Source organism: Oncorhynchus keta, chromosome 3 (genome assembly GCF_023373465.1).
Source record: "Oncorhynchus keta strain PuntledgeMale-10-30-2019 chromosome 3, Oket_V2, whole genome shotgun sequence".
In the NCBI taxonomy this organism is placed as follows: Eukaryota; Metazoa; Chordata; class Actinopteri; order Salmoniformes; family Salmonidae; genus Oncorhynchus; species Oncorhynchus keta.
The window spans coordinates 16,790,743-16,818,371 of NC_068423.1; the positions used below are offsets into that span (position 1 = coordinate 16,790,743).

The window sequence follows — 27,629 nt, forward strand, 5'->3', positions numbered from 1 at the left end:
ATTTATGCTACAAAATATTTTGAAAGATAAAACTCTAATGAACACGTACATACTTTCTAATCTGTATTTTTTTTTTGAAACTGCACTGTTGGTTAATGGCTCGTAAGTAAGCATTTGTATTTGGCACGTGACTAATTTTAATTTGATTTGATGCGTAATGTTTCCCTCTACAATGCCCACAAGCTGTTAGAATTGAGTGGACAAGACCAGGTGCTAAATCAGACTGGGGGAAAAATAACATAATCAATTATATTGTTTTCTACATAGAAAATCATACAACATCATTGGCTGATGATCTTCTGTACTTCCCAATACCTTTCTGATGCATTTCAGTCCCTTCAAACAATATTTTGTTCAAATGAAAGTAGTGTCAGAAGAACCATCAGACTGATTTGTAATAGACTGGCATAGTCCCAATTAAAAAATTACATCACTTCTTTTGACATGGTGGGGTCACGAAGAAATGTTTATCAAAATGGGGTCACGGGCCACCACAGTTTGGGAACCCCTGCTCTACTTTGATGAGTGAATTGAGGTGCTATGTTCCAAGACATTGAGATCACGTCTAGTATCAGAGATCACCTCGAATTAGGAGATATTGACTATACTTTGAATCAGCTTAGTTGTTTTTAAACACAGCATATTGTTGCAGTTGGGTTGTCGTGTGTGGTGATCAATGATACTCATTTGATGTATTCTAAGTAACACTGTTCTAGCAGGAAGGGCTGAACTGTGATGGAATGTGAAGTAACCTGATGGACTTACCTCGTGTTTTTCTGTTTCACCTGTAGTCTCCCACTAAAGCTGTGTACAATGCCAGACACTGGAACAGAGAGCCAGAGGAGCTGCCCCCGCCACCTTTCCTCCGTTCAACCACTGCACCCGTGAGTACCCCCCCCCTAATCACCACCCTAGTTACGGGTGTCACGCCAAATACTAGACCTGGCACTCCCATCAGCCTGCCTATCCAGCTAGCTAGAGGTATGAGATTTCTGCAGTTGGTGAACACTGCACCACAAACTCTCATTTTCTGTCTCATTCTCTCTTGCTCTCTCTGTTCAAGTACCAGCAACATGGTGAACACTAATGCAATTTTCCATGCCCTCGACCTATTACTTCCATGCGACACTCCCTTTCCATCCTCACTCTCACCCTCCCTCCACCACAAACGATGCTCCAGTTGGCCTCTTCACTGTGGTTTACCACCTTAAGTCCACTCTACTTCACGTTGTGTCCCAATAGGCACCCTATTCCCTTTTTATAGTGCACTCGGGTGCTATTTTAGGGTGCACCATGCGTCTGATTCATTTTCCATATGTCATTAGATGCATGTGTGGCACCGTGCCATTTCCTGGAATTCATTATCCTTTTAAAAATGCATCACAGCTCTGAACTCTCTTTACCGATAATGTTAGGACGGCTCTGAACGCTCCTCCTTATCCGTAATGTTAGCCATATATTACAGGTCCTTTTAACTCTCTCTTCCCTTGCCTTCCCTCAAACTGCTAGAAGAGACTCGGAGCCTTTGTGTGGTGTGAAACTGAGTGTTTTTTACTGGGCCTTATGTAAGGGGCAGGAGGCTGTTGGCTGGTGTTCAATAGCATGAATCAGCAGCAGCGCCGTCTACTGAGCTGAGAGCAGGTGGCTGTGTGGTTCTGCTTGTTTCCCTCTGACCCACTCTCTACTTCTGCCCTTCTCACTCTCTCTCACACACACACATACACACACACCTTCCTTATCCTCTCGTGTTTCTCTCTCTCTCATTTCTTTCTCGTTCTATCTACCAGGCTAGCCAGTCAAGCAGGGGCAGCAAGGACTCTACTAACTCTCACAAAGACGATGGCCTGTTCAAGGCGCCGCCATGCCCGCCTCCCAAAGTCATCAAGTCTGTGTTGTTCCCCACTGAGCCCTACCAGGACATCGTCACTGCACTGAAATGTAGGAAAGAGCACAAGGAGGTGAGCTTCTGTTCTACCTGGCAACCCATCACTGTAGCTGTGTTCGAGTACTCATACTAACCATACTATTTGAGGTAAATTTAGTATGTAGTATGCTTATTGGTCATAGAATGGATATAGTTAGAATGCCAAAAGTTCCGGGATGTCGTATTAAATTTGCCAAAATAGGAAGTATACTAACAGTGGACACTATTTCCATGTATTTAGGGCCTGTAATGTAATTCTTCAGAAAACGGCGTAAAATATGCAGCTGAAGTCCAACGAGAGCCGATACAAATTCTTTGCTGTAAATAATTGACAAATAAAATAATGACTTTTCAAGTAAATGACCTTACACGTTATGTTTGTTAACAATCTGTTAGCTAGGCTATCGTTACTAGCCACATAGCATATCATTACAGCAGTATGTACCGGTATTTTAGCTAGCTACCTAACGTTAGTTTGCTACTAATGCATTTAACTTGCCAGTATATTAACTATATGCTATCTAACTAACTACCCAACGTTTATTGATTATTCCAGTCATTCTTAAGTGGTGTAGTTGTGTATTCTCAATGGACATTTGGGTGCTTTCGTAAATTCGCTCTGGCTAGCTACTCCGATTTCAAAGCACTCTCGTCACTCTCGAGTGTACCAGAGCTCAGAGTAACTGATGAATTTACTAATGCCCAGAGTGCACTCTGGCACTCCAGATTGAATTGAAGAATGCACCCAAAGTTGTAAAATGTCTAGCTAGTAATTTGTTATGCTAACAAGAGGTTGCATAGCGACAGCATCAACTTCTGGGAGACAGGTGTAGCGCTAGTACACTCAACTGAAAGGATATCGTTTGTTTACAGTATACTAAAATTAACTAATTCATACGTAGTTAGTGTGTGTGTGTGTGTATACTCATTAAGTATGTCAGTATGGGTATTCGAACACAGGTTGTGTCTGGAACTCAGTATCTATGAAGTACAGCCTATAAGAACACAAGCGATTGTCCTGGGGCTGTATGTAGCAATCATCTTGGATTAAACATGCTGATCTATGATCAGTTTTGCCTTCCAGATCATAATGAATAAGTTTTTTTTGGACAGGACGACCTGATCCTTGATCACCTAATGAATATGGGACCTGGTTTACAATGTTGAAAATGTAGTTAAACAAAAGCACCAATTCAACTGAAAGGATAATGATCAGACATATCTTGTTTGGTCAGGTGTAATTCATCTTATTTAGAAATAGCCTCTTGAAACGAATCAGTGAATTCTGAGGCTGTGTATCGATTACTCCATACCTCCTATAAGACAATACTGCAGGATCCCTGAATCGCTAAACAGTGGTTAATGTAACCATCTGTAGTTATTTATCTTATTACAGCGGTGTCTTGCATGCTAAGCAGTGTGAGCTCGTCCAGGAACTGCAGTGTGGGCAGTTCCATAGGCAGGAGCAGTGTAATGGGCATCTCACATCTTTAAATTCCATCTGCAGTTTCATTTTGTGTCTTGTGTTTGTGGTCTTGGCTCCTGACCAACAAGGCAGGCGGTTGGTGGGTGCATAGCTCTGATGCTGGGAATAGCAGGACTGGGCTCTAAGCTCGATCTAGTACCTACGTTATGTGATTTGATGAACCCAACAACTCTTTGTCCCAGCTATACACGGTAGTCCAGCATGTCAAGCACTTCAACGACGTGGTGGAGTTTGGAGAGAACCAGGAGTTCACCGACGACTTCGAGTACCTGGCCACCGGCCTGAAGAGTGGCCAGCCCCTCAACACACGCTGCCTTAGGTAAGACTAGTTTCCACTAACTGCTGATACAGGGTCACATTCTTTGGCATCTTCATTATGGTTAAGGTAATGATTCATGGCAGTAAAGAGCTTGATGATCTTGCAGTGGCAGTGACCCTTCCCTCTCTGTTCAATTCAATAAAACAGCATTTATCTGTCCTCTCCTGCAGTGTCATTAGCCTGGCCACCAGGTGTGCCATGCCCAGCTTCAGGATGCATCTGAGGGCCAGGGGGAAGGTGGCCCAGGTCTTCAAGACACTCAACGACGCCCCACAGCACCCGGTAAGTAAAGCCCCCTGCCTCTTCAGAGATGGTGGCTGACTTGACTTGGTTTCTGTCAGATCAGTGGACACCACTTTAAAAAGTCAGGATATCAGGTTCACATATCCTTTCTCTGTCCTCCCCCCTCTAGAACCTGTCCCTGTGCACAGCTAGTTTGATGTACATACTGAGCCGAGACAGACTCAACATGGACCTGGACCGGGCCAGTCTAGACCTGATGATCCGCCTGCTGGAGCTGGATGGGGACCACTCGGTGGCCAAGGACGACCAGCTCACCACCAAGGAGATGTCAAAGGTCAAGGAGAAGATCCGCAAGCTATGCGACACGGTGCACAACAAGCACCTGGACCTGGAGAACATCAGGGTACGGGTCTTCCGTAGAGATGGTCCTCCTTGGGTCATATTCATAGGCAACTACAAATGTTATGTAATGAAAAACACACTTTTTTTGTTTCCTACTAGACAAGTTCAGGTGGTCCTTCTCGGTTTGTCTGTTCTTTTTCCATTTGGTTCCCTAATGAATACGACCCTGGTTTTTGCTTAGAGGATGGAGGCTAGCTGCAACCCTCTGTCCTCCTGTTTTTTTATTTAACCTTTATTTAACTAAGCAAGTCAGTTAAGAACAAATTCTTATTTACAATGACCGCCTAGGAACAGTGGGTTAACTGCCTTGTTCAGGGGTAGAACGACAGATTTTTAACTTGTCAGCTCGGGGATTTGATCTAGCAACCCCTTTCGGTTACTGGCCCAACGCTCTAACCACTAGGCTACCTGCCGCCCTGTCTCTTTTGCGTTGTTGGGGGGCCCTCAGTCAAGAGGTATCTGTAACCGTTAACAAAAAAACATGACTTATAATAACAGTTTTATATAGATAGTACCCGTCAAATGTTTGGACACCTACTCATTCAAGGGTTTTTATTTTTACTACTTTCTACATTGTAGAATAATAGCGAAGACATCAAAACTATGAAGAAACATATATTAAATCATGTTGTAACCAAAAAAGTGTTAAACAAATCAAAATATATTTGTAGTAGCCACCCTTTGCCTTGATGACAGCTTTGCACACTCTTTGCATTCTCTCAACCAGCTTAGTCACCTGGAATGCTTTTCAATTAAGAGGTATACCTTGTTAATTTGTGGAATTTCTTTCCTTAATGCGTTTCAGGAAATCAGTTGTTTTGTGACAAGGTAGGGTTGGACTCTGTTTTTGAAAGGAAAGCAGATTTTTCTATTTTTTCGTCCATTAAAATGACATCAAATTGATCAGAAATACAATGTAGACATTGTTAATATTTTAAATTACTATTGTAGCTGGAAACAAAGGATTTTTAATGGATTATTCACATAGGCGTGAAGAGCCGACTCCGGGATGCTGGCCTTCTAGGCAGAGTTGCAAAGAAAATGCCATATCTCAGACTGGTCAATAAAAGATTAAAGATGGGCAAAAGAACAGACACTGGACAGAGGTACTTTACCTTGAAGGCCAGCATCCCGGAGTCACTTCTTCAGAGTTGACTTTGAGACCGGTGTTTTGCTGGTACTGTTTAATGAAGCTGTCAGTTGAGGACTTGTGAGGTGTCTGTTTCTCAAACTAGACACTCTAATGTACTTGTCCTCTTGCTCAGTTGTGCACCTCTTTCTATTCTGGTTAGAGCCAGTTTGCTCTGTTTTGTGAAGGGAGTAGTACACAGCGTTGTACAAGATCTTCAGTTTCTTGGCAATTTCTCGCATGGAATAGCCTTAATTTCTCTGAACAAGAATAGACTGAGTTTCAGAAGAAAGGTATTTGTTTCTGGCCATTTTGAACCTGTAATCGAACCCACAAATGCTGATGCTCCAGATATTCAACTAGTCTAAAGAAGGCCCGTTTTATTGCTTCTTTTATCAAAACAACTGTTTTCAGCTGTGGTAACATATTTGTAAAAGGGTTTTATAATGATCAATTATAAAATGCTAAACTTCGATTAGCTAACACAATGTGTTATTTGAACACAGGACTGATGGTTGCTGATAATGGGCCTCTGTACGCCTATGTAGATATTTGGTTACAAATCAACCGTTTCCATCTACAATAGTCATTATCTACAACATTAACAATATCTACGCTGTATTTCTGATCAATTTGATGCTATTTTAATGGACCAAAATGTGCTTTTTTCAAAAACAAGGACATTTCTAAGTGACTCCAAACTTTTGAACGGTAGTGTATTTGGTAAAGGACAAAGTCCATATTATGCCAAAAACAGCTCAAATAAGCAAAGAGAAATGTCAATCCATCATTACGTTAAGACATGAAGTTCAGTCAATCCGGAACATTTCCAGTTTCTTCAAGTGCAGTCGCAGAAACCATCAATCGCTGTGATGAAACAGGCTCTTATGAGGACTGCTACAGGAAATGAAGACCCAGAGTTACCTGTGCTGCAGAGGATAAGTTAATTGGAGTTACCAGCCTCAGAATTTGCAGCCCAAATAAGTGTTTCACTGAGTTAAAGTAACAGACACATCTCAACATCAACTGTTCAGAGGAGACTCAATCAGGCCGAATTGTTCAGAGGAGACTGCATGAATCAGGCCTTCATGGTTGAACTGCTGCTAAGAAACCATTACTAAAGGACACCAATAAGAAGAAGAGACTTGCTTAGACCAAGAAACACAAACAATGGACATTGGACCGGTGGAAATCTGTCCTTTGTTCTGATGAGTCCAAATTTGAGTTTTTGGGTTCCAACCGCCTTGTCTTTGAGATACAGAGTAGGTGAATGGATGATCTCCTCATGTGGTTCTCACCGTGAAGCATGGAGGTGGTGTGATGGTGTGGGGGTGCTTTGCTGGTGACACTGTCTGTGACTTATGTAGAATTCCAGACACACATAACCAGCACGCCTACCACAGCATTCTGCAGCAACACACCAGTCCCACTAAGCGCAAACCAGATTGGTTGTAATTTGTTTTTCAACAGGAAAATGACCCAAAGCACACCTCCAGGCTGTGTAAGGGATATTTGACCAAGATTGAGAGTGATGGAGTGCTGCATCAGATGACCTAGCCTCCACAACCACCCAAACTCAACCCAATTTAGATGAGTTGGATCGCAGAGTGAAGGAAAAGCCGCCAACAAGTGCTCAGCATATGTGGGAACTCCAAGACTGTTGGAAAAGCATTCCAGGTGAAGATGGTTGAGAGAATGCCAAGAGAGTGCAAAGCTGTCATCAAGGCAAAGTGTGGCTACTTTGAACAATCTAAAATATATTTTGATTTAACACTTTTTTGGCTACTACATTATTCCATATGTGTTATTTCATAGTTTTGATGGCTTCAATATTATTCTACAATATAGAAAATGGTTAAAAAAACAACTCTTGAATGAGTAGGTGTCCAAACTTTTGACTGATACTGTATGTATACTTTTTTTAAAAATGGTGACCTATCCCCTTATGGAAATGGATGAACAGTCGACTCTGACACTATGGTTTTGCACGGTAGAGCCAATGGAAATCATGTATTTGAACTGGGTCTGGCAAACTGCAGAGTTTAAACAGTTTGATCTGATTAATTTGGACGTCTGACGTAATGACAGGGCCTTTTGATGTCTGTCTTTTTCCCCTCCCATCCTCTATAAATATCCTCTCTGCTGATGTTGTAGTCGGTGTCCCACATGGCAACCTAATCCCTATGTAGTGCACTACTTTTGATAAGGGCCCATCGGGCTCCGGTCAAAAGTAGGGTCCCATTTGGGATGCAGCCCCTATTCTTCAGAGAGCAGACTGACCATTCACCTCAATGCCTCAAACTTATTTTCATTCGTTTAAGCACTCTTTATATTTCTGACTGTTAGCTTCCATGTTGAATTAATCATTAGATTCTCTTATCGTTTGAGCTCAACAGTTTGCTTTAAAATATTTAATAGTGTTAGAAAGCTTATTTTTATCGACAATGTAATTAGAGACGGCAGTATTGTTTTGGTTGGATTCAAACGCCACCTGCATGCAAACTAGCTTCTCCTGGCACCCTCCTTCACTGGAAGGAAGGAAGTCATATTTTTGTTCCTGTTTCTCCTCCTGTTATTGTCTGTCATTGTTGGCCTCTTTGAATCACGGTCAGTAATGTCCATTTTATACCCTGTATGTGTGATGTAAATGTGTTTTCATTACTCCCTGTGTTTGAGCACGCAGACGGGGCATTTAGCCATGGAGACCTTGTTATCACTGACCTCCAAGCGGGCCGGGGACTGGTTTAAAGAGGAGCTAAGGCTTCTGGGAGGTCTGGACCACATAGTGGATAAAGGTGAGCTAGACCTACACCACATTACCCTGAAACTGTTTGTTCTGTGTCTAGGCTAAACACCCCGAAGGGATGTTCCCCTGATCCTAGGAGCTGACAATTCAATTAGATTCAAAATGCATTGTTGGTATGACAAAAAATTATTAGTATTTGATGTGTGTTACTTTTTCATTATGTTTGTCTGGATACAGACAGCCCTGTTGAAGCTCACTCATGACTACCTGTGTGGAAATCAAGGAGATCCCAAATGGTGGAATCACTGTGGCAGTATACTAATGTTCAATATGGCATGTCAAATTCAAATCTCCCTATCTAAGCCAATATGACCCAATGTTGAATATTCGCAAATCAATTGAATTGGAGTGACGCAACACACACTTCCAACAGCCTCTCGTCATGAGCAATCTGGCTGTTACCAACAACCACACATCAGACTTGGAGCAATTTAGTATTTTCTGCGCTCGCTTAGCTCAAATTCTAGACTTTGAATTAAAACGAGAATGTAGCGTACGTAAAGTTACCATTGGATTTCATTTTTTTAGATTGACTAAGTTTGTAGGTGTAATAGTTTTTATTAAATGTATAATTTATCCCTTACGTGCTCATTTCTGTCTTTAAGAACCAATTGAGGTGCTACCTTTGTTTAGCATTTCTGACAATGCTAAGGCATTTCTGACAATGCTAAGGTCTTTTCAGCCGAAACTGAGTTCGAAAACCGGACGAAAGCAGTTGGGTTACGCAGCAACAGTGCTATTAGCTAGCTAACACCAGTTGGATGAGAGGCAAGCTACAAGCAAAGGAAGCTAGCTTTATTTCGCTATGGAAGGTTTTTCACATGGCTGAAGTCATCTGTTTCAACTGTTGGCCTTGACACTTGCATGTAATCAAAGCACAAACACAAATAAGAGCAGCCAAGGATATTCGCTATATTGCCAGTAAGGTAGCCAACTAACATGAGCCAGGAACGTTAGCTAGCTAGAAACCAACAAGGCTCTAACGCGTGCTGTATTTTGACATTCTTCCACAAAACCCAGCTAGCTAAAGTATGTAAAGTTCATAGTCAACACCAAACTTTGGGAACTGCCACGCTGCTAATGTATAAAACACGCAAAGGGTGTTGTTCATCTTACGTTAGCTAACGTTACTCCATACACTGGTCAATTTGGCTTGCTTAGCCATGTAGCTAGCTAATGTTATACATCCCTTACCTTATGCATTGATTCAGTACACTCCCTCTGTCAATGCAATTTTCTTAATGTCATTGTAATCCACGTGTTGCGCTGACTATCAGTGTCAAGTTACTTTTCAATGTGTTCTCTAAAACCTGAAGTTGCCATCGAAGTGAAAAGTATCCTTGGGGTGGGAGTGCATCCAGGTTAAACAACACAAACATTGCTTGCTTGCGTGACCGGTGCGTATTCAAAGGATGATGCCATGCATGGTAACCTGGTTGGCTGTGTGACTGTTTTTAACACAACTGTTTTTAGACTTTAAAAAAATATATATATATTTTTTACCAAGCAAGAGAAATCAACATTCATTCAGTACTGCGTGAATGAACAGAAAGCTTCCTGTCATTACCAGACTGTCCTTTTGAAATAGTTTCAAGATAACTCGTTCATGACAGGGTTTGTAGCGTAACATTTAATGTCACCGAGATCTGAAGGTCCTGGGTTTGCCTCTCGGAGGAGACATTTTGACCATTCACTTAAGTGTATAGTTTTGACACCCTGCTCCCAGCCCCAACACACACCAGTGCACACACGGTCTGTGCTTATTTTCACTTATTACATTGCTCTTAAAAGAGCTTTGTTGAGTGGCTATAGACTGGAAGTGTGGTGTGTGTGTACACGAGTGCGCACGTCTTGCTTCTACGGAGAAGAGAACGGTGGAGACTTGAGAGACCAATGGTTTGAGACCGTTTATCTTACACAACCTGCCTACACATTGTTTGAAGTACAATAGACTAACATAGCTACTGTAGTGGGTCAAAGCTGTGTGCTGGGAAACCTTGGTAGAGTATGGGTGGAGGAGACATTGTGGTGCTCATGTGAATTTCCTTCATTTTCCAGAATCAGAGCAATGCATGACTGAACATCGAATGAAATGGCCACCAAACAAACCCACAGCTTGGACACTTAGTCACGATCACCCTAATTGGCAGCACCTAAAGTGCTTATCAACGTCTGGACATGGTTGCTGCTGGCACCAGGGGGAATGGAGTGTGGAAGTGGTAGTAAGCTGTAGTCTGCCATCTACCTAACCTATTCCATAACACAATGAAACAATGTTCTTAAAAGGAGTTGTAGCTGGTTTGACATTTTGGCTCAGCGATACCAGAATGGATGGGGATAAGAGATCAATGGAACACAGACTGTTGGAGGATAGAACACGGACGCAGTGATTGGTGCCTATTCAAAACAAAGCTGGTCAAATGAGGTGGATATTAATCAAATCTGTCACTACAGTGCATTGCAAAAGTATTCATCCCCCTTGGCGTTTTTCCTATTTTATTGACTAACAATCTGTCATTTAAATAGATTTTTATTTGGATTTCATGTAATGGACATACACAAAATAGTCAATTGGCGAAGTGAAATGAAAAAGTAACTTGTTTTAAAATTAAAATTTAAAAACGGAAAAGTGGTGCATGCGTATGTATTCACCCCTTTGCTATGAAGCCCCTAAATTAGATCTGGTGCAACCAATTACCTTCAGAAGTCACATAATTAGTTTAAATAAAGTCCACCTGTGTGCAATCTGTCACATGATCTCAGTATATATATACACCTGTTCTGAAAAGCCCCAGTGTCTGCAACACCACTAAGCAAGTGGTACCACCAAGCAAGCGGCACCATGAAGACCAAGGAGCTCTCCAAACAGGTCAGGGACAAAGTTGTGGAGAAGTACATATCAGGGTTGGGTTATAAAAAGAAATATCTGAATCTTTGAACGTCCCACGGAGCACCATTAAATACGTTATTTAAAAAATGGAAAGAATATGGCACCACAACAAACCTGCCAAGAGAGGGCTGCCCACAAACTAATTTACCGGGCAAGGAGGGCATTATTCAGAGAGGCAACAGACCAAAGATAACCCTGAAGGAGCTGCAAAGCTCCACTGCGGAGATTGGAGTAGCTGTCCATAAGACCACTTTGAGCCGTACACTCCACAGAGTGGCCAGAAAAAAAGCCATTGCGTAAAGGAAGAAAATAAGCAAACACATTTGGTGTTCATCAAAAAGAATGTGGGAGACTCTCCAAACACATGGAAGAAGGTACTCTAGTCAGATGAGACTAAAATTGAGCTTTGTGGCCATCATGGAAAACGCTATGTCTGGCGCAAACCCAACACCTCATCACCCCAAGAATAGCATCCCCACAGTGAAGCATGGTGGTGGCAGCATCATGCGGTGGGGATGTTTTTAATTGGCTGGGACTGGGAAACTAGTCAGAATTTAAGCAATGATGGATGGCGCTTTATACATGGAATTTCTTGAGGTAAACCTGATTCAGTATTCTAGAGAATTGAGACTGGGATGAACGTTCACCTTCCAGCAGGCCAATGCCCTAAGCATACTGCTCAAGCATCACTCAAGTGGTTTAAGGGTCAACATTGAAATATCTTGGAATGGCCTAGTCAAAGCCCAGACCTCAATCCAATTGAGAATCTGTGGTATGACTTAAATATTGCTGTAACCAGCGGAACCCATCCAACTTGAAGGGGCTGGAGCAGTTTTGCTATGAAGAATGGGCAAAAGTACCAGTGGCTAGATGTGCCAAGCTTAGAGACATACCCCAAGAGATTTTCAGCTGCAAAAGGTGGCTCTACAGTATTGCCTTTGCGGGGGTGAGTAGTTATGCACGCTCAAGTTCTGTGTTGGTGTCTTATTTCTTGTTTGTTTCACAATAAAAAAAATATTTGGCGTCTTCAAAGTAGTAGGCATGTTGTGTAAATCAAATGATACAAACCCCCAAAAATCTATTTTAATTCCAGGCAACAAAATCGGAAAAATGGCAAAGGGGTGAATACTTTCGCAAGCCACTGTATTTGTGTTGTTAGACGCCCACAGTCTGGTTAAAATCCAATTTGGCTGTTTTCACTCCATAATATTTCTAAGTTGTAATTTTCAGATTTATCATTTTTTGCTAAATGCTAACTCCTCTTCGGATAAGCTGGTGGCATAGCTATGATATAGACATCGGCAGTGGTGGAAAAAGTACCCAATTGTCGTACTTAAAGTAAAGATACCTTTTATTAGAAAATGACTCAATATTACTAGCGTGAAATGATTTGGGTTTAAATATTCTTAAGTAATCAAATAAAATTGTAAATAATTAAACATTTCTTACATTAAGTGATTTTCTTTTTTTGGATAGCCAGGGGCGCACTCCAAAAACGTACAACCAAAGCATGTGTGTTTAGTGTGTCTGCCAGATTAGAGGCAGAAGGGATGACCAGGGACGTTCTCTTGATAAATGCGTGGATTGAACCATTTTCCTGTCCTGCTAAGCATTCAAAATGTAACATACTTTTGGGTGTCAGGGAAAATGCATGGAGTAAAAGGTATATTATTTTCTTTAGGAATTTGGTGAAGTAAAAGTTGTCAAATATAAAGTACAGGTACACCAAAAAACGACTTAAGTAGTAATTTTTTACTTAAGTACTTTACACCACTGGAAGTCGTTCTTAGGTGTAATGCAGTTGATTGGTGGTGATGATATGAACGTATTGGGGTTGACATTAGAGCTCTGCTCCCCGAACCCAACGGACCCTGACATTATACAGCAGGTTAGGGCCAGGTAGGGTATGTTCAAGTTGCTCTGGTTAAGTGATATCTTCATGTCTCATTAAGATCAGAACATGATGCAATAAGTGCTTCAACCTTGTGTAATATAGAGGGAGATTATTTCACAGAAAATGTTCCTTGAGTTTTGTCGGAGTTTTGAGTGACAAGTCGTTAACTGCTCTCTTCTGTCTCTTCATTGAGCAGAGCAGCCCAAGCGGAGCTGTTGCTATGGAGACTGAGCCATCCATACCAGCATTATAGTCAGATTTTTACCCCAACGTAATGTGAAATACACATATAAACAATGGAGCCGGGAGTTGCCAGGGACTTCACAATATATTATTACCATACTTCGATGCCGATATGTATTGAGATTCACATGATTCTATATGTGTTGCGATTCGATACTACGATTTGATGTTCCAAACATATTGCTCACTATGTATGCTGCAGAGATGAGAGGGCAGGATATATTTCATTTTGGTCAGTCATGGAAATAAAAGTGCTGAAAACATGTTGGCTCACTATTTAAAAAGATTGAGAACAAGCTATAGGATGATAAATACCGGTGTTTTGGTGCAGGCACAACCGACTAGCACTAGCCAACGCTACCTAGGAATTTGTTTTTTACATTGAGTTACAGTATTGCTATGATATCGTCCAAAATAATATTGTTTTTTAAAAATCACTAATAAAGAATAGCCTAAATGTAGGCAACTTTTGATGGCAGGCAATGAGATGTTGGATCTATCCTCCAAGGGCGGACGTGGCCATGATGTGGCGTTTCCATTGTTTTGGTCGAACTCTTACCTGATTTAGGTGGTTGTGGTTGAACCGACTTTCCTTGTTTCTGCAGTAAAAGAATGTGTGGAGAACCTGCGCCACGAGGATGATGAGGAGAAGCTGATGGCGTCACTGTGGGGAGCTGAGAGGTGTCTACGGGTGTTGGAGAGCGTGAGTACACATACTAATGTCTTGGACAACACTTCTGGCCACCAGAAGGCTGGATTCCTAATCGGGGCCCCGCTCAGCGCTTCATAGAGCTTATTTAATGTCATTTATAAAGTATCCATGGAAAATATTGATCTTAGTAACAGCTGCTCATGCCTCCTAAGCCTACAGTTGTGCTCGGTTTCAATCTCAGTCCGAGTACAGAGTGAAGGTTTAGATTGCAGGTCTGCTGAGGCTAGATTAGTGTGTGTGTGTGTGTGTGCGCAAACCTGGCACTAAGCCTGCACTTATTGATCAACTCAGTCAGTGAATCCAGTGGGAGTCTTCTAGAAGGGGCTCTGTGTGCAGTAATGCGTTCACTTGATTTGAGATAAAGTGTTGTATTTCCTCTAACTCTGTTGTTGCTCTGTGCAGGTAACTGTTCACAACCCAGAGAACCAGGGCTACCTGATCGCTTATAAGGACTCCCAGCTTATCTGCTCTTCAGCCAAGTAAGTGGTCTGTATGGATGCACGCACACACACACATTGTGGGTTGTGCATTAAACTCCAGACTGTGTATTGCATTTATCACCTGTATCGCCAGACAGCATCTCATTGAGGTTGAGGGGTCATCCTGTTCTCTACATAGGGGCCCTGGTCATGAGGTTGAGGGGTCATCCTGTTCCCTACATAGGGGCCCTGGTCATGAGGTTGAGGGGTCACCCTGTTCCCTACATAGGGGCCCTGGTCATGAGGGGCGGCAGGGTAGCCTAGTGGTTAGAGCGTTGGACTAGTAACCGGAAGGTTGCAAGTTTAAATCCCCGAGCCGACAAGGTACAAATCTGTCGTTCTGCCCCTGAACAAGGCAGTTAACCCACTGTTCTTAGGCCGTCATTGAAAATAAGAATTTGTTCTTAACTGTCTTGCCTAGTTAAATAAAGGTAAAATAAAAAATAAATAAATGAGGTTGAGGGGTCATCCTGTTCCCTACATATGGGCCCTGGTCATGAGGTTGAGGGGGTCATCCTGTTCCCTACATAGGGGCCCTGGTCATGAGGTTGAGGGGGTCATCCTGTTCCCTACATAGGGGCCCTGGTCATGAGGTTGAGGGGGTCATCCTGTTCCCTACATAGGGGCCCTGGTCATGAGGTTGAGGGGGTCATCCTGTTCCCTACATATGGGCCCTGGTCATGAGGTTGAGGGGGTCATCCTGTTCCCTACATAGGGGCCCTGGTCATGAGGTTGAGGGGGTCATCCTGTTCCCTTCATAGGGGCCCTGGTCATGAGGTTGAGGGGGTCATCCTGTTCCCTACATATGGGCCCTGGTCATGAGGTTGAGGGGGGTCATCCTGTTCCCTTCATAGGGGCCCTGGTCAAAAGTTTTGCGCTTTATAAGAATACGGTGCCATTTTGGATGCATGCCATATAGTGGGCCACTAACACCCACACAATTCAGTCTTCTTTGGGTACAGAAATGCACCGGACTCACCGACACTACATTGTGTTACAAGAGTAATTAATGTGCAAAAGTGTCTGTATGCTGCTGTATTGGGAAATGTCAGTTTTCATTATGCTGTGTGTTGGGTTCTGTTTTGACATTGTCAATCACGGCATTCCCCCCTCGTCCTGCTCCTATGCCAGTCTGTAAAGCTAACTCCGCCCCGTATACGTTTGCCTTACCTACCATCTCCCTTTCAATACCCTGCCTCTCCCCTCGTATGGTTCAGCCACCCCCCAATCGTTCCAGTGCCCCAACCCCTCCATCCCTCGTCCCACCACAGCCACTGTTCTCTGTCTTTATAACAGAATTAGCCCTGTCCCAGGCAGGGTTCGTTGCCTGCAGCCAGGGCCTTGGTCGCTCTGCTCAGGTTGCTAACCCCTGCATCACCCCTGGTGAAATATCCTTGCACCCCCATTCAGGAGGCCTCTCCGACTGGGTCAACAAAGAGCTGCTCTGACATGGCACACAGCAGCATCATTAGCCGCATTCAGCCGGCCGCGCTAATTCGATTACCGGGGGAGATATTGGAGGGGTCGAGCCACACAGCAGTACACAGCAGCGCAGAGGCCCTCATTAACAGCCCCCCAAATAATATATGAACTCTGCCTCTGCTCTCCTCTCTGCCTTAACGGATGATCCCCCATTATTTCAAATCTCATTATTGTTTTTATTTCGCATGATGCTGTTTTGCTGCTGGTTAGCCATGCTGCAGTCATGCACGTCTGTTGCTAACCTTTCGTTATGGTTAAATTCACCCTTCGTTCTTTTTTTAAAATGTATTGTCGGGGATGCTGTCTTCCTAATGGTGTAGGCGTATGTCTAAAGTGGAGTCCGAAATTGACACCCTTAATAAAGATGAGCATTAATGACTGTATTTAAAATAAATATATACCCCCAATATACTGAGCTATATTGTGAAGAATTATGCATGAGGAGGGTCAAAGGTGATACCACCAAGACATGCTAACCCTCCCGTTATTGGTAATGGTGAGAGGTTAGCGTTTCTGGCGGGTAATGGCCTTTGACCCTCTTAACTTGCTCACTCATCATTATTCACCAATCGTTCAGGATTATCTGTAATCATGGTAGCATCCACGAATGTAGGATTTAGAAACATTCTATTCTTATTTACAATAAGTTAATCAAAAATGACAAATTTACCACTTCTATTTGGCACAAAATAATCTGAAACACAATCAAAACTAACTGCAAATGCATCCAACAAGTTTGTGGAGTCACAAGCTTGATGCAGTCATTGGGTGCTAGGAATATGACATCAAATACAAAACATTTGACGAGTTGATGAGAATCTGTAGGGGTGTCTAATTTTGACCCAATACCATTAAAAAAAATGTTTTTATAAATTCTCTCCTCTCTATCTAGGCAATTGTATTAGTATACAAAATGTCCCCCTTTTTTTGCATGTAATATAGCTCAGTATTTGAATTGTGTATTTTATACAGTCATTATGTCTCATCTTAATCAAGGGAGTCTATCATTTTGGACCCCACTATATATGTAAAGAGACACAATGTAAACGTGTGTTACTGCATTCAAATAATTTCATACCAGTTTTTCATTGTTTTACAAGCACTAGCTTTTCCCGCGTTGTCTGAATAATACATAAACCCAATAGGAAGAATTGTTGCTCTGAAGTAATCTTTGAAGCTTATTTGCCAGACACACACTGCCGTTGTGGTAGTGTTTAATTCAGTATCAAGTCCCTCCAGAGCTGTCTTCCAGACCCTTTCAGTCCAGTCTGTCAGCCAAACAATCCTCCCATCAAATATTAAGGCTATTATCTCCCAGCACAACATCAGAAGGCTAAAAGTTCAATGCTGAAATATGAGAATCTTCAAACTTGAGTGGACGTAAGGGGCCGTAAATGGAAGTGCGCTATATAGCTGACTACCTCTGGTTCAATACTGTGGTGCTTCCTTGGTCCTTGGTACATAAACTAATGAATAATCAATTTTCCCTGTGTGGGGTTATTGACAGGGCTCTGTGGCACTGTGAGGAGATGATCCAGCGCTATAGCCGAGAGATGGGAGTGAACAGCGCCTTGTGTTTGGCGGGCACCGCCCTGCCCTTCGCCAGCCACAGCAATGTGGGCAAAGCCGTGGAGGACTGCATGAGGGCCATCATCGGCGTGCTGCTAAACCTCACCCACGACAATGGTGAAGCGTGCGCACACACACACTTGAATATAGAGACACACACACTCCGTGGCTCACACAGTATCATCTGGACACAGAATGAGCAGACGGTGCCAATGCCACTGTGGTGGTCGTATATGATTATGGTTGAGGACATAAGCATACCTACACCATCTTGGGCACTGGGCAGCACTCGCCTCTCATTCACAGAAGTGTGTTAATGCTTTTAATTTGACCCCTAAAGAAATTCGGCTTCCAAAATGTGTTCTGCACATAACTGTTGATGAGGCCCCATAGTGACTGTGTCCTACCCCGTGTGTGTAGAATGGGGAAGCACGAAGACAGGCGAGCAGGAGGACATGATGATGACATCGTTGAACTGTGTGCTCCGGGTCCCACAGTACCTCCCTCAGGAGAGGAGGTTCGACATCCGAGTACTGGTGAGGGGGGGGTGTAGTGTGGGTATGAGTGTGGGGGGGGTATGTGTGTGTGTGTAGGTATGTGTGTATGTCTTTAGTTTGACGTGTGATGATTCTCCAGGGGCTGGGCCTGCTGATCAACCTGGTGGAGTACAGTGCCAGGAACCGCTACTGCCTGGTGGAGATGGCGATGGATGGAGGAGCTCCCTTCAACTCTGTCCTGGTGGCTGACAAAGAGGAGCTCAAGACAGAAGGATCGCTCACTGCCATCGCTGCCCTGGTGCAGGTGGGTTAGAGAACTGAAGGGTGTTTGTGGGCTCATAGGTCGTATTGAGATCTCATACACTTCAATGAGCAATAATGCGATCTCATAGGCATAGATATAGAATAATATATTTTATTGGAGTTATATATTCAGTACCAGTCAAGTTGACACACCTACTCATTCAAGGGTTTTTCTTTATTTGTACTGTTTTCTTACATTGTAGATTAATAGTGAAGACATGACAACTATGAAATAACACATTTGGAATTATGTAGTAACCAAAAATGTGTTAAACAAGTCAAAATATATTTTATATTTGAGATTCTTTTAAGTAGCCACCCTTGGCCTTGATGACAGCTTTGCACACTCTTGGAATTCTCTCAACCAGCATCATGCGTTAGTCAACTGGAATGCTTTTTAATTAACAGTTGTGCCTTGTTAAAAGTTAATTTGTGGAATTTATTTCCTTAATACATTTGAGCCAATCAGTTGTTGTGACAAGGTAGGGGTGGAATACTGAAGATGGCCCTATTTGGTAAAAGACCAAGTCCATATTAGGGCAAGAATAGCTCAAATAAGCAAAGAGAAACGACGGTTCATCATTACTTTAAGACATGGTCAGTCAATCCGGAACATTTCAAGAGTCTTTAAGTGCAGTCGCCAAAACCAACTGTGCTACGATGAAACTGGCTCTCATTGAGGACCGCCACAGGAAGATCCAGAGTGCCTTATTACTATTATACACTGGTTACATACGCAAATATTGTTTTGTTATACCCCTGATATACCACGGCTGTAAGCCAATCAGCCTTCAGGGCTCGAACCACCCAGTTTATAAATGGATTTATACCATGGCATTGTTGAATATTGATTGGCTTGATGTGCATTCTAGAGCGTGCATTATTTCCCTATAACACATGGTTTATTTGCATGGTAGAATTCAATGGCTATGCTCTGTTTGAGCAGCTTTTGAAAAACAAAAGTCAAATTGAAAACATTGTTGAATTAGATTTTCATAATAGCTAGTGCTGGTTTTGGTTGTCTAGGCAACTACTGTCGCTATCTAGTAAACTTGCTAGCTACTTCAGTGGATGTTGAACAAAATAAACACATTAACAGCAGTAAATGTGTTAAATTATAGCCATGGTATAAAAGGGATAATCAGCTTGGGGCTCTGCGTTGTCTGGAAAATAATGCATCTCTCCGCTAGCTCATCGTGGAACACACCTTCCACACCGTTCATTATTTTCCAGAGAAATCCTAGCCCCTCGTTGATTATCCCTTACATAGACTATTTGCTTTGACCCCCTTTTTATCTTTCTTGCACTGGCTCTATACACACTCACTGAACTCTACCCACGCTCAGATACTACACTGCTGCGGCAGGATAGCCTAGTGGTTAGAGCATTGGACTAGTAACCGGAAGGTTGCAAGTTCAAACCCCCGAGCTGACAAGGTACAAATCTGTCGTTCTGCCCCTGAACAGGCAGTTAACCCACTGTTCCTAGGCCGTCATTGAAAATAAGAATTTGTTCTTAACTGACTTGTCAAGTTAAATAAAGGTAAAATATTTTTTATTTAGTATTAGTCAGCCACCAATTGTGCAAGTTCTCCCACTTAAAAAGATGAGGCCTGTAATTTTCATCATAGGTGCACTTCAACTATGACAGACAAAATGAGAAAAAAAGAAATCCAGAAAAGCACATTGTAGGATTTTTAATTAATTTATTTGCAAATTATGGTGGAAAAAAACTTGTGTTATTGACCAAATAATTAATCTCAATACTATGTTATAAACCCTTTGTTGGCAATGACAGAGGTCAAACGTTTTCTGTAAGTCTTCACAAGGTTTTCACACACTTGCTGGTATTTTGGCCCATTCCTCCATGCAGATCTCCTCTAGAGCAGTGATGTTTTGGGGCTGTTGCTAGGCAACACAGACTTTCAACTCCCTCCAAAGATTTTCTATGGGGTTGAGATCTGGAGACAGGCTAGGCCACTCCAGGACCTTGAAATGCTTCTTATGAAGCCACTCCTTAGTTGACCGGGAGGTGTATTTGGGATCATTGTCATGCTGAAAGACCCAGCCACGTTTATCTTCAATGCCCTTGCTGATGGAAGGAGGTTTTCACTCAAAATCTCACGATACATGGCCCCATTCATTCTTTCCTTTACACGGATCAGTCTACCTGGTCCCTTTGCAGAAAAACAGCCCCAAAGCATGATGTTTCCACCCCCATGCTTCACAGTAGGTATGGTGTTCTTTGGATGCAATTCAGCATTCTTTGTCCTCCAAACACGACGAGTTGAGTTTTTACCAAAAAGTTAGATTTTTGTTTCATCTGACCATATGACATTCTCCCAATCTTCTTCTGGATCATCCAAATGCTCTCTAGCAAACTTCAGACGGGCCTGGACATGTACTGGCTTAAGCAGGGGGACACGTCTGGCACTGCAGGATTTGAGTCCCTGGCGGCGTAGTGTGTTACTGATGGTAGGCTTTGTTACTTTGGTCCCAGCTCTCTGCAGGTCATTCACTAGCTCCCCCCGCGTGGTTCTGGGATTTTTGCTCACCGTTCTTGTGATAATTTTGACCCCACGGGGTGAGATCTTGCATGGAGCCCCAGATCGAGGGAGATTATCAGTGGTCTTATATGTCTTCCATTTCCTAATAATTGCTCCCACAGTTGATTTCTTCAAACCAAGCTGCGTACCTATTGCAGATTCAGTCTTCCCAGCCTGGTGCAGGTCTACAATTTTGTTTCTGGTGTCCTTTGACAGCTCTTTGGTCTTGGCCATAGTAGAGTTTGGAGTGTGACTGTTTGAGATTGTGGACAGGTGTCTTTTATACTGGTAACAAGTTCAAACAGGTGCCATTAATACAGGTAACAAGTGGAGGACAGAGGAGCCTCTTAAAGAAGAAGTTACAGGTCTGTGAGAGCCAGATATCTTGCTTGTTTGTAGGTGACCAAATACTTATTTTCCACCATAATTTGCAAATAAATTCATTAAAAATCCTACAATGTGATTTTCTGGATTTTTTTTCTCATTTTGTCTGTCATGGTTGAAGTGTACCTATGATGAAAATTACAGGCATCTCATCTTTTTATGTGGGAGAACTTGCACAAATGGTGGCTGACAAAATACTTTTTTGCCCCACTGTATATAGCCTCATTATTGTTACAATTTCCCTTTTCTACATTTTTAAAAACTTTTTAACTCTGCATTGTTGGGAAAGTGCTCGTAAGTAAGTATTCTGTGGTGACGTCTACACCTGTTGTATTTGGTGCATGTGACATAACATTTGATTGTTTTTTTTATGGGTGGGTTGATTACTGGTTTACATGTACGTGTGACCTTTTCTGACCTGATTTGTGTTTGTGCCCTCAGCTCTTCCTCCAGCGGGAGCAAGCGGCCATAGCGGCAGAGGCGGAGACGGATGACTTCATCAATGATGTGCCCAAGCCCAAGCTGGACCAGAGCGGCGAGTGGCAGGAGTCTGGTGGCGAGATCCAATGGGTGGCCTCGGAGAACAACAACGCCAATGCCGTCAGCGAGAAAGAGAAGGCCAAGAAAGAGGAAGAGAATGAGGAGATAGACCTTACCAAAGGTAATGACCTACTTGGTTAAATAAATGCAAAATAAATCAATAAAATATAACTAACTGAGTGTAATGTAATAGATGCATAATGGCATCTAGGTAACTCTGAAAAGAGATTCAGAGGAACCCATGTTTGGATTATAGGTTATGAGCTGTATTGGTTATTCTATTAATATTTTGGTGGCTGACACTTTATCCCTCCATCCCTTCCTGCTGCAGCTCTTCAGCATGCTGGGAAGCACATGGAGGACAGCATAGTGGCCTCCTACACAGCACTGCTACTGGGCTGTCTCTGTCAGGGGAGTCCGGTAAGGACACTCTCCTTGCACTCCTGACACTCACACTGCCAGCTCTGAGTGGCATGGCTGCTCTACATAATCAAATAAACTGTTATTTAAATTGCCGTTCAAATCGGGAACACACTTTACAGAAAATAATTTAAATGATAAAAACACAAGCAACAGGCGAGATGAGAGATGAATAAAGAAACGTAACGAATGTCGATAATAACAGTGAAATCATTGATCCGTTCTCGACACAACTGTCGAACCCTGAACCGATGCAGCAACTTCATGTTGAAGCAGTGAGACAAGGTCACATCACATAATGGGTCGTATAGACCTAGTTTGGCCTCGTTCATTAGACATGCAGACTTTAGGCTACAGTTTACAGTGCATTCGGGAAGTATTCAGACCCCTTCCCTTTTTGCACATTTTAAGTTAAGAGCCTTATTCTAAAATGGATTAAATGATTTGTTTTCCTCATCAATCTACACACAATATCCCATAATGACATTGAAAACAGGTTTATATACATTTTTATACATTTATAAAAATTCAAAACAAAACTTAATTACATAAGTATTCAGACCCTTGCTATGACTGAGCATCCTGTTTCCGGTGATCATCCTTCTGATTTTTCTACAACTTGATTGGAGTCCACCAGTGATAAATTCTATTGATTGAACACAGATCTGGGGAAGGTTACCAAGACATGTCTGCAGCATTAAAGGTCCCCAAGAACATAGTGGTCTCTATCATTCTTAAATGGAAGAAGTTTGGAACCACCAAGACTATTCTTAGAGCTGGCCACCTGGCTAAACTGAGCAATCGGGGGAGAAGGGCCTTGGTCAGGGAGGTGACCAAGAACCCGGTGGTCACTGACAGAGCTCCAGAGTTCCTTTGTGGAGATGGGAGAACCTTCCAGAAGGACAACCATCTCTGCAGCACTCCACCAACCAGGCCTTTATGGTAGAGTGACCAGACGGAAGTCACTCCTCAGTAAAAAGCACATGACAAGTCCGCTTGGAGTTTTCCAAAAGGCACCTAAAGGACTCAGACCATAAGAAACAAGGTTCTCTGGTCTGATGGAACCAAGATTGAACTCTTTGGCCTGAATGCCAAACGTCATGTCTGGAAGAAACCTGGCACCATCCCTAAAGTGAAGCGTGGTGGTGGCATGATGCTGTGGGGATATTTTTTAGTGCCAGGGACTGGGAGACTTGTCAGGATTGAGGGAAAGATGAACGGAGCAAAGTACAGATATCCTTGATGAAAACCTGCTTGAGACTGCTCAGGACCTCAGACTAAGGCAAAGGTTCACCTTTCAACAGGACAACGACCCTGAGCACACAGCTAAGACAACGCAGGAGTGGCTTCAGGACGAGTCTCAAGGTCCTAGAGTGTCCTGGACTTGAACCCGATTGAACATCTCTGGAGAGACCTGAAAATAGCTGTGAAGCGATGCTCCCCATCCAACCTGACAGAGCTTGAGAGGATTTGCAGAGAAGAATGGGACCAACTCCCCAAATACAGGTGTGCCAAGCTTGTAGCGTCATACCCAAGAAGACTTGCAACAATGCTATAATCGCTGCCAAAGGTGCTGTGATATTTTTTTTATTCTAATACATTAGCCAAAATGTCTAAAACCGGTGTTTGTTTTGTCATTATGGGGTATTGTGTATTTAAAAATAATTACATTTTTTTTTTCACCTTTATTTAACCAGGTAGGCTAGTTGAGAACAAGTTCTCATTTGCAACTGCGACCTGGCCAAGATAAAGCATAGCAGTGTGAACAGACAACACAGAGTTACACATGGAGTGAACAATTAACAAGTCAATAACACAGTAGAAAAAAAGGGAGTCTATATACATTGTGTGCAAAAGGCATGAGGAGGTAGGCGAATAATTACAATTTTGCAGATTAACCTGTTACTCCTACCCCCTACTTTTTCGAACATTGTGTTAAAAATCGCGCAACATTTCAGCGCCCTGCTACTCATGCCAGGAATATAGTATATGCATATGATTAGTATGTGTGGATAGAAAACACTCAGACATTTATAAAACTGGTTAAATCACGGCTGTGACTATAACAGAACGTGCGTTTCATCGAAAAGCGCAGGAAAATCTGATCACTGAAAATGCTCAAATATATCCATGCGCCACTGGAACCCATTGTTGAATGTGAACCACATTAAATGGGGCCGAGGTTGCAATACCTACAGCTTCCACACGATGTCAACAGTCTTGTCATTTGCCTACGATTTGTTTCTTGGTCAAACGGACACAAGGTAGCGCCTTTCTTCCGGTCTCCGACCGGATATTTTGGTTGAGATTTACCCGGACATTATTTCCAGACGTACAACTATAGAATATACATCGCCTCGTGATCAATTTGATCGCTTATTAAAGTTTACTAATACCTAAAGTTGCATTACAAAAGTATTTCGAAATGTTTTGTGAAAGTTTATCGTCGACTTTTTTTATTTAAAAAAATGACGTTACGTTAAAAAACGCTATTTTTTTCTTTGATCAGTCTTCATAGATCGATATCTAGGCTATATATGGACCGATTTAATCGAAAAAAAGACCCAATAGTGATGTTTATGGGACATCTAGGAGTGCCAACAAAGAAGATGGTCAAAGGTAATGAATGTTTTATATTTTATTTGTGCGTTTTGTGTAGCGCCGACTATGCTAATTATTTTGTTTACGTCCCCTGCGGGTCTTTTGGGGTGTTACATGCTATCAGATAATAGCTTCTCATGCTTTCGCCGAAAAGCATTTTAAAAATCTGACTTGTTGCCTGGATTCACAACGAGTGTAGCTTTAATTCAGTACCCTGCATGTGTATTTTAATGAACGTTTGAGTTTTAACGAGTGCTATTAGCATTTAGCGTAGCGCATTTGCATTTCCAGATGTCTAGATGGGACGCCTGCGTGTCGGGTAGGAGCAAGAGGTTAACACTGGATTGATAAATGATCAGATGGTCTTGTACAGGTAGAGATACTGGTGTGCAAAAGAGCAGAAAAGTAAATAAATAAAAACAGTATGGGGATGAGGTAGGTAAAAATGGGTGGGCTATTTACCAATAGACTATGTACAGCTGCAGCGATCGGTTAGCTGCTCAGATAGCAGATGTTTAAAGTTGGTGAGGGAGATAAAAGTCTCCAACTTCAGCGATTTTTGCAATTCGTTCCAGTCACAGGCAGCAGAGAATTGGAACGAAAGGCGGCCAAATGAGGTGTTGGCTTTAAGGATGATCAGTGAGATACACCTGCTGGAGCGCGTGCTACGGATGGGTGTTGCCATCGTGACCAGTGAACTGAGATCGGGCGGAGCTTTACCTAGCATGAACTTGTAGATGACCTGGAGCCAGTGGGTCTGGCGACGAATATGTAGCGAGGGCCAGCCGACTAGAGCATACAAGTCGCAGTGGTGGGTGGTATAAGGTGCTTTAGTGACAAAACGGATGTCACTGTGATAAACTGCATCCAGTTTGCTGAGTAGAGTGTTGGAAGCAATTCTGTAGATGACATCGCCGAAGTCGAGGATCGGTAGGATAGTCAGTTTTACTAGGGTAAGCTTGGCGGTGTGAGTGAAGGAGGCTTTGTTGCGGAATAGAAAGCCGACTCTTGATTTGATTGGAGATGTTTGATATGAGTCTGGAAGGAGAGTTTACAGTCTTGCCAGACACCTAGGTACTTATAGATGTCCACATATTCAAGGTCGGAACCATCCAGGGTGGTGATGCTGGTCAGGCGTGCGGGTGCAGGCAGCGAACGGTTGAAAAGCATGCATTTGGTTTTACTAGCGTTTAAGAGCAGTTGGAGGCCACGGAAGTAGTGTTGTATGGCATTGAAGCTCGTTTGGAGGTTAGATAGCACAGTGTCCAAGGACGGGCCGGAAGTATATAGAATGGTGTCGTCTGCGTAGAGGTGGATCAGGGAATCGCCCGCAGCAATAGCAATATCATTGATATATACAGAGAAAAGAGTCGGCCCGAGGATTGAACCCTGTGGCACCCCCATAGAGACTGCCAGAGGACCGGACAGCATGCCCTCCGATTTGACACACTGAACTCTGTCTGCAAAGTAATTGCAGAACCAGGCAAGGCAGTCATCCGAAAAACCGAGGCTACTGAGTCTGCCGATAGATTGAGGGTGGAAATAATCAATTTTAGAATAATGCTGTAATGTCACAATGTGGAAAAGAAAAAGTCAAGGGGTCTGAACACTTTCTGAATGCACTGTACATGACATTTTGGCCATTTATCTTAACGTAGGTAAGGCGAACTAATCCATTGTGTAGAGCATAGCTAGTGCCGAGGTCACCCCATTATGCATGTTAAACTAGACTGTCGTTTCCTCATGTACCCAACGTTCACTTCAAATACCCACATCACCATTTAGACAAGTTGACTCATCTGCGATGGCTCGTTCGAACGACTGCAATAAACATCCGTCATCTGTGTCATTTTAAAGCCTCTCTCAGGGACCATCAATGGTTTCCTTCAAAATTGCCATCTTAAAGGTTTCACGGCCCGACTGTGGAAAAGGAAAATAAAAGCTGTGATAATGTTATTCTGGCTTTAATGGCTATTTCTCTTTTGAAGATGTTATTAGCGATCCAATGATGCCTTGAGAGCTCAGTACATCTGCAGTAATGGACTCTCTCTCGCTGAGTCTCCCATAGGGCAGTTAGGTTGTGATTGATGTGCCATGGACGTTATCCCTCTCTGATAAACCTGTACCAGTCCCAGGCTATAGCTTTTATCTGGACAGGGCTCTGTGTTCTATCTCGTAAAGGTCACGCCTCAGACTTTAAACAAGACTTTTGTCTTAAAACAAAATGACTGTGGCCTGGCTGGTCTAGCGGTTCAAGGCACTGCCTGTAGAATACATACTGCTGCCAGAATGGGTCCAAACCCGGCTCATTGTTCTTTCAGTGCCCTCCAACTTTTACTCGCTAACTCTGTCATCTGTAATAAAACAAAAACATATATCAAACAAAATAACTAGTTGGGTACACTAGAAGGACTGGACCAGTTCCAATGACTGAATTCCTACGTTTTAGCCTAAACTAACTGAATACGGCTTTTAATGGAGGAACCGCATCAGAGATGGATGGCTGAGTGGAACGGCCATTCTAGCGCCTCTGACCACAGAACATCAAATCAAATGTATTTATATAGCCCTTCGTACATCAGCTGATATCTCAAAGTGCTGTACAGAAACCCAGCCTAAAACCCCAAACAGCAAGCAATGCAGGTGTAGAAGCACGGTGGCTAGGAAAAACTCCCTAGAAAGGCCAAAACCTAGGAAGAAACCTAGAGGAACCAGGCTATGTGGGGTGGCCAGTCCTCTTCTGGCTGTGCCGGGTGGAGAT

General features: G+C 42.8%; 1 protein-coding gene across 1 annotated transcript in view; it reads left to right on the top strand.

Moving 5' to 3' along the window:
• The window catches only part of waplb (WAPL cohesin release factor b), a 56,274-nt gene that overhangs the window by 19,345 nt on the left and 9,300 nt on the right, over positions 1–27,629 (top strand). The window contains exons 6-18 of the mRNA XM_035751686.2: positions 792–884; positions 1,788–1,958; positions 3,593–3,729; positions 3,900–4,011; positions 4,142–4,375; positions 8,187–8,298; positions 13,942–14,039; positions 14,451–14,527; positions 17,517–17,695; positions 17,999–18,114; positions 18,215–18,379; positions 21,749–21,968; positions 22,179–22,267. Coding sequence (XP_035607579.1) covers positions 792–884; positions 1,788–1,958; positions 3,593–3,729; positions 3,900–4,011; positions 4,142–4,375; positions 8,187–8,298; positions 13,942–14,039; positions 14,451–14,527; positions 17,517–17,695; positions 17,999–18,114; positions 18,215–18,379; positions 21,749–21,968; positions 22,179–22,267 — 1,803 coding nt within the window. The remainder of the gene's footprint in view (positions 1–791; positions 885–1,787; positions 1,959–3,592; positions 3,730–3,899; positions 4,012–4,141; positions 4,376–8,186; positions 8,299–13,941; positions 14,040–14,450; positions 14,528–17,516; positions 17,696–17,998; positions 18,115–18,214; positions 18,380–21,748; positions 21,969–22,178; positions 22,268–27,629) is intronic.